The sequence below is a fragment of the Sinocyclocheilus anshuiensis genome, unplaced genomic scaffold (assembly GCF_001515605.1).
Source record: "Sinocyclocheilus anshuiensis isolate Anshui unplaced genomic scaffold, SAMN03320099.WGS_v1.1 scaffold155, whole genome shotgun sequence".
NCBI classification, from domain to species: Eukaryota; Metazoa; Chordata; class Actinopteri; order Cypriniformes; family Cyprinidae; genus Sinocyclocheilus; species Sinocyclocheilus anshuiensis.
Window position 1 is genome coordinate 256882 of NW_015549572.1, and position 12151 is coordinate 269032.

A 12151-nucleotide genomic window follows, 5' to 3' on the forward strand; every position below is an offset into this window, starting at 1 on the left:
CGAAATTATGTTTGATTTATATGAGTTAATTTAGACGTAATGCACATTTTTATTTTTATAGACAGTTATTTCTTTTGCTTGGCAATTTAATGCGCTGCATTATTTTGCTCATTGCGCCCTCCTGTGGCTTCGGGAGACAAGCCAAAAGTTTCCTTAAAACCTGATAAATTGGGTTAAATTAAAAATACAGTGGTTAAATTTAAACGTTTTTCTATTGCTCTTTGTTTTAAAAAAGGTTATAAAAAATGTCAATAATTATCGATACCGAACGATATGAAACATTATATCGTTGATACATTTTTTAGCTATATCGCCCAGCCCTAAGTGAGAGTACCACAAATATATTTTTTGCATTCCCGATTTGCTCAAATAACAAAAGAAAAACTCCACGACATGTTTTCATGACTTTAAAGAAAAGGAAAAATTTGAGAGACTGATAACGGCAGTCAGAAGAAATAACAATGTCAAATTTACCATCCCTCCCATAGACGCTGCATTAGAAACACCCTCGCATTAGCATTAACCAGTTTTTTTATAATTTGGTGCAAACTTTTGAGGATTTACGATGCTGATGATTGTTGAAACGCGCCATCACAGTCTTGTGAAAAAGGTCCATTGTAATGCGTATGCAAACGAATATGTGAATCAGATTGCAACATTTAGGGTTCATATAAACAGAACTTTCAGTATCTGAAATTAGATTGGATTCATTCCAGTTTATGAAAATTAGCGCACGTAAACACACCTAGTGTGTAGACTAAATAGTACATTTAAAAATATTTCAGTCATCTGAACTCTAGCCTGATGGTTAGTGCATGTGCTTTAAAACGTAGCGTGATGTCGTTCATATGGAGCAATGCAAATTCATGTCATCTGTCATCTCATCTGTCATTTCTCTATCCCATTCCCTTTTCTCCCTAACATTCCTGTGTCTTCTAACTCTCAATAAAATGAGAGAGGAAATCTTTTGGATTCCTGATGATGCTTTCAAAGGCCAAAAGAACATGTAGGGCTGCCAAAACGAGACACCATGGAGGAGTCTCTCCAGTCTCCAGATCACCAGAAGCATCATTAGCTATAACCACTAATGGCTCTTTACACAACCCAGCCTGAGCTTTCTGTTTGTTTCCTTAACACCCTCACTTTAAAAAATACGGTCAGCCTGCTCATGTGCATTATTCAAAGCGCTGTTCATTCACCTCCCATTCATTCCGCTTCACAATGGCTCCTATCACTACCCTAGACATTGCTAATTCATGGTGGTGACATTCATGTCTCCTAGAGTCATTCGGGGATCACCATGTCTTTCTTGGAAGAGTGGGCTCTGTGGCGGAGCAAGAGGAAGCCCCTTCATCCGCCTGCGGAGCTCTCTGTTGTCTTGGCAAGTAAGGTGTTCGCTGGCCCATGTGTAAGTAGGTTAATCCCTTCTCTCTTTCTCACTCTTTCTGCTCCTGGAACCACTGCTCAGGGGAATAACCTCTCCTTGTTACATGAACTATTCTTAGAACATCACAAATCTCAGATCCACAGAGGATGAGAGATGCTGGCATGACTTGTGGGATTTCTTTGGGAAGCATAAATGGCTGTTCCCGAGTCTTACGTGTACTTCTCTAAAACAACAAAGCGTGCAAATAATCTAAGCGAATGCATTTTCACGTCTGTGGATGGAACTAAAAGAGAGAGCTTGATGCATAAATTATTTAATAGCTCACATGATGAAATAAACAAGCTGATGCTTTGGTATATTATCTCAAATGGTAAAATTATAGGCTGCTGTAGATCATGTGATTTAAAGGCATTCATTAAACACAAAAACACACATGCACATTAAAACCACTTTCAAGTAAAGGTTATGCAGATTCCTAAACCCCATTCACTTTGCTAGTCCATGCTCATCTATCAACATAATAACATACAGACATCTAGGTCATGGGGACCATTAGCCCATCTGTCTTCGCTTATGTTCCAGTGCATTTGTTACTTTTTACTAATTAACTGAGGTTAATCTAATCACAGTTGCCCTTGTATGAGGTGGTTTACAATCTCTGGATGTCCCCCTTATATATTCATCAGATATATATAAAGGAATTTACTGTTGATGAAAAAAAAAATGTAATTAATGAGTATTTTTATGGTAATTATGCCTAAACATGCTCACTCCAAACATGTAATGAAGACTTGTACAAAACATTATTTTATTTCTAGTTTTGTTTAAATGAATTTGTGTGCTTGGTAAAGCACTTTATTATAACCATCAGTATTTTAATAATTAATATTATTAATAATAATAACTGTCAATTGCATGATACAGCAGGTCATGTGATGTCAACATGTCAGTGACCATTAAGGAGCAACCCGCTCCAAGTACAATACAACAGCTTTATTATATTTCTGATATCATGTTTCTCAAAAGTGTTGTTTTTAATAGCGAAATAAAATACGGAATGTATCTTAAAGGGGTCATATGATGCGATTTCAAGTTTCCCTTTCTCTTTGGAGTGTTACAAGCTGATTGTGCATAGATAAGATCCCTGAAGTTGCAAAAATAATGATCTTTAAAAAAGCATCATATGACCCCTTTAAATACTGAAGGCTGTTTCATTACACAAATAAAAATGGACCGAATTCCCATTAAGTCATATTAGGCTCCCAATATATTGCACATCCACGTCCTCGATGACATCACGTTCGTCCATTGCGCCAACGCTCCAAATTATGACGTTTTCGCTGAGGACACAGCCACATAATCAATAAAACGATATTAAGTCCAACTGACCTTCTCGCGTGAACGTAATTCTAGATCAACAAAATTCATTTTTATATGCAACCTTATTAAAATGAACTAGAATTATGTTTTTAATGAAATGCGCATAAATCAAAATAAAATAGCTTTAAAACAGTTGAGCGCGATTAAAAATCAAACGGTCACATAATAATATTCCTGAATAATGCAAACTATGTTACAGGTATAACTGCTAACAATGGATCATAATTTCATAGACTGTTCATCAGCGCCGCATTCTGTGAACTGTACATCCATATCTAACGTTACCGAACTAACGTTACAAGCAAGCCAACTGGGACAAACCGGAGCTTCAAAAGAGAGATAACGTTAGAGAGTCAAGGAGAATTTAGAGGTTGTACGACAGAAATGTGGATGAAAAAAGTGGATCCTCCATTGGACTGGGACCGTTATTTGTGTCTTGCACAATAGTGTGAGTTGAGTCTCCCCTCGTGTAACAGTGACAGAGCGGCCTTACCTCTTCCAGAACATTGACCGTGTTCCGACAGCTCTGCAAGCGGGTGGTGAAGCTTGATGTCGTGGGGGAATTGTAATCCTCCGTCGTCTCCGAGAGAAACTCGGACACGGAGATCTGATCCGGCATCCTTGCAAACACAGTCGCCCAATAAAAATGGAGGGGAGAAAAATCACAATAGCACCATGAATTAGACAGGGGTGGTCAAGAACGGAGCGATGTCTCTGTTTGGGTCAGGTTGAATGGTAAGGCAATGCGTAAAATGAAAAGAAACGTGGCCAAATGTGTGGCAGTGCCCTTTTCTTCACTGACTATGCAGTTTCCGTCCCTAGAGAGGGTCGTTGTGTGTAATTTCCACGTCTTTCCTCTTCCCTTGTCTCAATTATCCACTTGCATCTACATAAAACGGTTCAGACTCCTCTCCTTGTTCTCTCAATGTAAGCTGTAAGATGCTGGTTTAGAATGCCCTCATTCCACAATCTAGCTTTAAAATAGTCTTATATTTTGAGTGTTTCCTTCAATTATTGTTGTTCCGGTCTCGGAAGCGGTTTCATTCTGTTTTCCCTTTCTCTTTCCTCCGTTTCCCCCCGTCCTGACGGTCTGAGCTCCCTGAAACCAGCGCGAGCACGCACGCTCATCTCCTCCCACCGTTGATGACGGGGAAAAACAAGAGGAGAAACTGCGCATGCGTCAAAACGAAATGTAGAGGGCTTTACTTTGGCTGCTTTGTGACAGAGCACATATGCAAAAAAAAAATCAGGAAATAATAATAAATACAGAATTAAATAAATGCAAGAGTAAATTAAATAAATACAATATATTATTGGTAAAATGAATGCATGATTATATTAATAAAACCCCCCAAAAAATTCAGGACTAAATTGTACAAAAAAAGACCCATCGGGTCATGTATTTATACATTAATTTATATTTATTAGTATTAATCAATACTTTATAAATGTAATGCAGTCTATAAAGCATATAATTTGCCCTAATGCTGATATCTACTGAACACAGCCAGAATTTATGGTTTCATGCACTGAAGGCAAGTTAAATATATGTAGATGGTGACCCTGGACCACAAAACCAGTCATAAGGGTCACTATTTGGAAATTGAGATTTATACATCATCTGAAAGCTGAATAAATAAGCTTCCATGGTATGTTAGGACAATATTTGGCTAAGATACAACTATTTGAAAATCTGGAATCTGAGGGTGCAAAAAAAATCAAAATATTGAGAAAATCGCCTTTAAAGTTGCTAAAATGAAGTTCTTTGCAATGCATATTACTAATCAAAAATTAAGTTTTTATATATTTACGGTAGGAAACTTACAAAATATCTTCATGGAACATGATCTTTGCTTAATATCCTAATGATTTATGGCATAAAAGAAAAATCGATAAATTTGACCCATACAATGGGCTTTTGCTACAAATATACCTGTGCTACTTATGACTGGTTTTGTGGTCCAGGGTCACATATGTGTGTATTATGCTGCTATAACACAGCATAAACATGTAACTTTTGCCATATAAAATGGTTTAATCATTCTCTCAGATTCACCAATTTTACTTTGTAGGAACTTTAGGTTCTCACTGAAATATTACTGCACATAATTTGGACATCTCATAACTGTGACAAGAGGGGACACCCATAAAGGCTGTTGCCCAGGGCCTCACAAGACCACAATCTGTCTTTAGGGGCATGAAACAATTTCAGAGGTCAGGGAGTTCTTTGATTAAACTCAAACATACTTTGATTACAGCGCTGTAAATTGAGGAATGTTAGTATAGACTGATGTGCAAATCTAGAAGCAGAATAAACTCACTGGAAGCACATATGATGTGCAGATGGAATATTTAGTGGTATAATGCATGAAAGAAGAGCAGTGCATTTTTCAACTCACCGACTCCATAAAGAATCCCTGGAGGAAAAACTTGATAAACGTGAGGATGAGGACCTCATGGCTCTGTAGTCACCTCAATAAAACAACCTTGAGCTAAGACAATAAAAAAAAGTGTTATTATCAGAGAGTGGAGCTAGATAATCGAGTCAATACACTGGATCTCTATTGGAAAATCCAGTTTAAGCTAGTTGCTGGTTTCTAGCTGTTCCAAGCTGGTAGACCAGTTTAGGACCATCAACAAAAACCAGCATCTTAAAATGGTTAATCGTTTTGAAACATATTAGTTGGTCAGTCAGCTAATGGCAATCTTAAACCAGCTAGAAACCAGCTACCATGTTCCAAAACACATCCTCCAGTTTAAGCAGGATTTTCCAGAGAAATAAACATGTCAATAATTAAGTGTGATTCTCATCTTTCCTAGGAAAAATACAATCCCTGGAAAAAATGCGCCTTTCCTGAAGTTTCTGTTTGCTGCTGATATCACATTATCTCAAACAAATTTTGCCACTCGTGGAAAATAACCACGCCTTATAACTTACCGAGACAGCTGCGGTTTCGCACCGTATTAATAGCTTCAAACGTAATTGCAAAGTAAATTGTGCACAAAGCTCCGTGTTTCCAAGTGCCACCATATTCACTGCATTGTGCTCAATCCAGCGCGCGGACATTACGGGTTGAAATCACATGCCGCTACAGTTACAATGAGCTGGAATGCGCGCATTGATCTGGCCCATCTGGAACTGCTGGACAGGAAGCGAAAATCAAGCATGTGGGCCGGAGGAGGGAATCCTGCAAAGGACCACAACTAATGGCAGGAACTGGGAACGCTTAACTTTTAAATGGAAATCTTACACCTTTGGCGAAATGAACGCGTTATGCAGTATTAAATTCAGCGTTACTAACAGAAATGAGTCTCGCTCTTTGAGAAAACATGCTGATCAACCTTGTCTCTGAAAGTAATGCGCATCAAATAATTAAGGCCATCAAAAGCACAAAAATAGAGGTTTTACACACTAAGAACAGAGATTTAATGTTTTTTTTTATTACATTTAATTCGTTTCAACGTATTTGGAAACAAGTGACTACCGACTGCACGTAAAATTAAGTTAAATGATGCATAAGTAAGTTTGTTTGCTTTTTTGCTAAAATGTTTTTAAATTAATACAAAGATCATAGCATCCTCCATCTCCTTGAGACATAAAAAGATTTTCTTTAAAACGTTGTATATTTTTCTATAAATATTCATGGAAACATGATAAATATAAGACGACATATAATACATATACATAATAAAAACAATAAATCCATTTATATATATATATATATATATATATAAGGATTTATTGTTTTTATCATTATTATTATCCATCATGGAATTTATTATTATAATTAAAAGTTAGAAGTATGAAATCCAACATCTCTATACTGAGGGTCCCTCGGTTGGTTGAAAGTCCGGGTCTGGATCTGTAAAGGTTGGAAATCATTGCATTGCTCTAAAGGCATCTGTCATATTATTTATAACAACTTACTTAATAATTTGGCACATTGGAAAACCCTCCAATCCAAATACTAAAAATCCCTTTGCAAAACAGTATGTGAATATCACCTTTCACAAGTATTTGAAAATACACAATTGAGTACAAGAGGAAAAAAGTGCATTTATTATTGAGGATCTGCAACAGAATGATCCAAACAAGACTTGAGCAGCTCATATAGCCCTCAGAGCCCCAGCAACTAAGTGATGCAAACAAATATAAACAGGAGAACAGGAAAATTAATCTCCTTCATTTCAAAGCCTTTCATCACTAACATCCACCTCCGAGCAACCCTGATACTTTCGTGACTTATAAAAGCTCAACCGGCTTAAATGAACAAATTATTTTCAAGTTAAAATAAAAAGAACAAAACAAAACAACACAGATTTTAATAACACACCTATATAAAGGCAATACAATTGATGCGATTACCACACGTGTAACACAGCTCCTTTAAAAGAAAAAGAAAAGAAAATACAGTTGTCCGATTGACTTCAAGTCGCATTACACATGGACGCGGTGATGGGGAGAGCTGTTGACCCCCATCCTGTTTTTTGCCCTGTAAAGATAGGGAGCCAGATTACTGCATGCTGTGAGCTCACAGCTACTGGAACTCCTTCCCGTTTTCCGGGAGGGGTGTTGCTAGGGGGTGTGTCCGGCACAGCCCACTCTAAGAGGGGGTGGGACAGGTTAGTCTGAATCAGATTCAATACTATCTTCTGATGATGAGCTGCTGGAACCGTCCGATTGGTCATCATCATCATCGTCGTCATCATCGTCATTCTAAGTCAACATTAGAAAAGAATGAATACCTGTGCTAATAACAAAGCAGCTTTTCTAGAATTTAACCAAAGCAAAATTAACCTCGTCATCTTCGTCATCATCCTCACTATCAGTGCTGCCAGATGACTCATCATCTTCATCCTCCGAGTCTGACGTATCTGTTTTCTCATCATCTTCATCTGAGTCCGACGTGTCCTGCTGGAAACCAAGAGTCACACATCTCTCAAACTCTCTTTATATGTGCATATCACTATATTTGCACACACACACACACACACACACCATCAGCAAAATCAATTAGTGAAATTTAAAATGATGTAACACCCTAAGCCACTTCATATAGAGTCCACAGCCTGTGTGGGTGAGTTGCCCAGAGAGAGCGGGCGTTACCTTGGCCCGGTACGCCATGGAACGCTTGCCCCCCCCGGGACCCACCGTCGCGGCTCTGGCACCTACCGCCTTCCCCTTGGTGACTTGGACTTTCGCCCCGGGACCTCGTGCTTTTGTAGTGCTTCGCCGTTTCTGTGAGGGCAGAGAGAGGGCAGGGTGGGGGTGCAAGGACAGAGCGGCACAGGAAAAAAAATAAAAAAACACGTTCAAGCTTAAGCAATGATTAGTAGCCTCACAGTACAACCCTAAGAACATTATCCATTCAAGTCATGTTAGTTTGAGCCAAGAGATGTGATTCTAAACAGGGAGAAAGGAAATAATGAAGCCACGTGTGATGGCATGGATAGAAACAGCTTTTACAAGCAAAGTCAATCAACTAAATTAACCAGGGTGCCTCATCTTGCCATGCAGTGCAGGGGTATCGATATAGAGAAGAGTAAATCACAATCTCAGCGATATATGAATGACTGTAACGCTAATATACAGAGCTTTAAGCGCAAGTTACAGCCACAAAAATGAGCAATTACTTACCGTAGATGAGAACTCTTTATATACCGCACGCTCCTGAGGGGATAGCGACTAGGAAAACAAGAAAAAAGAGAGGGAAATACGTTACGACAAATCTCCAAACTCATATTGCTCACACAATTTTTTTAAAATAAGGTCATTGAGAGACAAAAGTTTCCATGAAAAAGAAAAGGAAAATCTTTTTAAAATGTGCCAATTTCATAAAAGTGCACTCTTTGTATTCTTGTTGGTTTCATATGGGGTTGCAAAAATATTTTTTAGAAAAGTTTCAATTTATTATGAAAAAATGTAATGTAGTGTAACCATCAAGTAAAAATTAATAACATTTTCCCTTGATTACATCTTAGTCCTTCTATTAAAAATAAATAAAGTTTAAGGTAAAAAAAAAACACGTATTATGCATATTGTTTTTGCTGATTTATACTACATGACATTTTATACAATCTGAGCAACTAGCTTTGTTTTTCAAAAATTAAGTAGTGAAGCTTTTGTTAAAATAAAAAAAAATAATAAAAGCTTAATTTAAAAAAATGTAACACTTTATTTTACAGTATCCTTGTTACATGCTACATGTGCTTACTATTACAATAACAATAAATTATGCATAATTATATATGCAAGTAACCCTAAGCCAAACCCTAATCCTAACCATATAGCAAGTACATGTAGTTAATTAATATTACTCAGTACTTAAATGTATAATTACACTGTAACAAGGACACCTTAAAATAAAGTGTAACCTAAAAAAATTATGCAGGGTCAGAAAGCTCTCTGATTTCATAAAAAATATGTTAATTTGTGATCTGAAGATGAATGAAGGTTTTACAGGTTTAGAAAGACATGAGGGTGAGTAGTCCATGACAGAATTTTCATTTTTGGTGACCTATCCCTTTAAGTGATTGCATATATAAAATGTTTTTTAATGTATTTTTTTAATAAACAGGACAATAAATAAGCACCATATAATAAGCACCCAATAATAAACAAAAATTGTATTTGATTTGTAGAACTGAAAGATTACCTACCTTTACCCAAGCGTCAAGCTCAGCTTTGTACTCTAGTTGTTGCTCCTCCACCTGTTTTTTATATTTGTCCTTCTGGCTCTGACTAAGCTTGTGCCATCGCTTGCCGATCTCCACCATGCGCTCCTTCAGGCTGAAGTGATTCAGCTCACCGTTAGTTAGCAGTTCCTGAGAGAACATTTGATACCCGCTCCTGAGGTTGGACAGGAGAAGACAAAGTAGTATTGAAACAGACGAAATAGTATTTTTTAACATGGAAGGTACGTTTCTCGGAAAGCAACGAGCTAAAAAAGTTAGACTCACACTGGGGGCTTCTTAGGCTCGCCATCGAATTTTGGTTTTCTTTGTCCCTGTCCTGACAGAACTGTCCTCATCTCTAACAGCTCTCTCTGCAGGATGGAAAAACAAGAACACAGAACACTGAAATGAAGACATTTAAACATCACTGCAATGATGGCAAGTCACGCTTATCAAATGTAAATACAAATTCCACCAACTTCTGCTAGAAACAGCACAGACTTAGCATATACACATTGAGACACAAGTGCATCCATTGCAGACCCCTCCGCCTCTACTCTGGGGAGGAGGAAAGTTCGGGGTGACCAACATTTTGACATTTCTTCAGCACAGGTGAGAAGACAGTGGTCAAAACGTCTGGTCACTGACCACGGTCTGGTACTGAACCTCGTATCGCTTCTGGTCCTCTGCAGCCTTCTTGATCCAAGGAATCTTCTCCTTCTTTTCCATGGCCTTCCAAGCGGCATCCATTGCATTCTGCGCTTTCTTCCGGTCATTCTGTGAAGAGCAACAGTTTAAGGTCATTGTTTCTAGATGATGTTGTTGTAAAAACAAATCTTTCTTCAGCATTCTGTGATTCTTTAGGGGTCTCTTTGTATTTTATGAAAAATCATTAATGTTGCTCTTACTCTGTATTTAGCCAGATAGTCTCCTATCACACTCTGCTGCCACATTTCCTCTGGAGTCTTCGGCGTTTCAGGAAGCCGTGTTTTCTTCTTACCGTCTCGCTTCTCTTTCGAAAGCCCATGTACACACTGATCCAGCTCAGGGTCACGACACCGTTCCTACGGCACAACAAGAAGAAAAAAAAACTGCTTCTCATTCTGATTCCGACAACATACCACCAGAGCGTAACAGCATGCAAGTACATAAACAAGGGCATCTTGCACATGCCCACCTTCACAGATAGGGATTTGGCCCTTAGGGGGCTGCCTGCACCCGCTAGGTTCAGCTTGGTGCCTCCCAGCTTCTCCTCTCCCAACACACGCTCCCTCTCCTCTTCTGGGAGACTCTGCAGAGAGACGGAGATTGAGGAAGTATGAAAATAAGCAGGATCAGGAATTCAACAGTAACTGTTTTAATCAAATTAATTTGTAGTGCTTTATACTTACCTCGAGAAACCTCTGAATGTCAATCTCATACTGTTTCTTTTTCTGATGAGAAAGATAAACATGTTATTTTTAGTTATAACTAAGCCATGTTGTTGATGTAACAACTGTGTTATTGAGAATTGTAATAATAAAAATGTTAATAATAATAATAATAATTATTATTATTATTAACCATGCCTGCTTAGTCAGCTACAAAATCAGTTGACAGTTTTGTCAATGAACAGTAAACAATTTCTGTTTTTAGTTGTTGTTGTTTTTACATTTTGAATAAAAATTCAATGTTTTTTTTATCTTTATTTATTTATTTATTATTTATGAAGACTCATGTGACACTGAAGACTGGAGTAATGGCTGCTGAAATTTCAGCTTTGCCATCATAGTTATGAATTACATTTACAACATAGAAAGTCATTTTGAATTGTAATAATATTACACAATTATTTTTACTGTATTTTTGCTCAAATGAATGCAGCCTTGGTGGGCATAAGAGACTTTCAAAAACTTTTGAACCGTAATGTATATATATGCATATATTATACCGCCCATCGACCACAGAGCTTCCTACAAATCAGGGTTGGCCATTACTGAAGAAACTTTTCCAGATCACAATTATTTAGCATCAATTTTTAATATTTTCTTTTTTTTTGGTTTAAACAAATCAAGAGTGGACTGTTCTGTCAGACCTGTTCGCATCGTTTCTGGAACATATCCTTCTCTTTCTGGGTCATCATCTTCCATTGCTTACTGCACAGCACCATTCGCTCCGTACTTGGCACGTCCTTCATGTTTACCATTAGTTCAGCACAGTACATAGAATAGCCATTTCTGCAGAACATAACAATAAAAATATACATGAAATCAATACATACATATAATAAATTGAACATATCACAAACACTGCAAATATATAGACAAGAACCATTAGTGAATTTCAAAACGGTCACCAACATTCTATTTCTATTATAAGAGCAGTATATCTTATAAGATAAGACTGCATAAGTCATGCAAAACAACTAAATTAAGGTTTTAAATCCAGAGAAATAAGCAATTTTAACTAGTGACACGACCGTTTCCATAGTGTCATTGTGGCGCCTGATAATGACGTCATAACCCCTTGATTTCCAGAAAATATGGAAACACCAAATACGCACGCTTTAGGCCCCGATCACACCGAATGCGTTTTTTGGGTCTGAAAACGCGAGGCGCACCACATTGCCCTTTTTTTGGTGACTTTTAAAAAATGTTTTTGTGTTCCTGTAGCTCAGTGGTAGAGCATTGCGTTAGCAGCGCAAAAGGTCGTGGGTTCAATTCCCAGGGA

At 37.7% G+C, this 12151-nt stretch overlaps 2 protein-coding genes across 6 annotated transcripts in view; both read right to left on the bottom strand.

The window, feature by feature from the left end:
* asap1a (ArfGAP with SH3 domain, ankyrin repeat and PH domain 1a) overlaps nt 1-3890 on the bottom strand; it is a 51088-nt gene extending 47198 nt beyond the window's left edge. For all 5 annotated transcript variants that reach the window (XM_016445499.1, XM_016445497.1, XM_016445496.1 and 2 more), the window contains exon 1: nt 3261-3890. In XM_016445499.1, the coding sequence (XP_016300985.1) occupies nt 3261-3386 (126 nt within the window). In that variant the 5' untranslated portion in view covers nt 3387-3890. The remainder of the gene's footprint in view (nt 1-3260) is intronic.
* Nucleotides 3891-6804: 2914 nt separating this feature from the next.
* LOC107657411 (nucleolar transcription factor 1-A-like) overlaps nt 6805-12151 on the bottom strand; it is a 13327-nt gene continuing 7980 nt past the window's right edge. The window contains exons 6-17 of the mRNA XM_016445465.1: nt 11726-11730; nt 11517-11658; nt 10834-10875; nt 10620-10733; nt 10351-10506; nt 10091-10219; nt 9728-9813; nt 9428-9617; nt 8406-8453; nt 7875-8006; nt 7566-7682; nt 6805-7484 (exon numbers count right to left, since the gene is read on the bottom strand). Coding sequence (XP_016300951.1) covers nt 7392-7484; nt 7566-7682; nt 7875-8006; nt 8406-8453; nt 9428-9617; nt 9728-9813; nt 10091-10219; nt 10351-10506; nt 10620-10733; nt 10834-10875; nt 11517-11658; nt 11726-11730 — 1254 coding nt within the window. The 3' untranslated portion in view covers nt 6805-7391. The remainder of the gene's footprint in view (nt 7485-7565; nt 7683-7874; nt 8007-8405; nt 8454-9427; nt 9618-9727; nt 9814-10090; nt 10220-10350; nt 10507-10619; nt 10734-10833; nt 10876-11516; nt 11659-11725; nt 11731-12151) is intronic.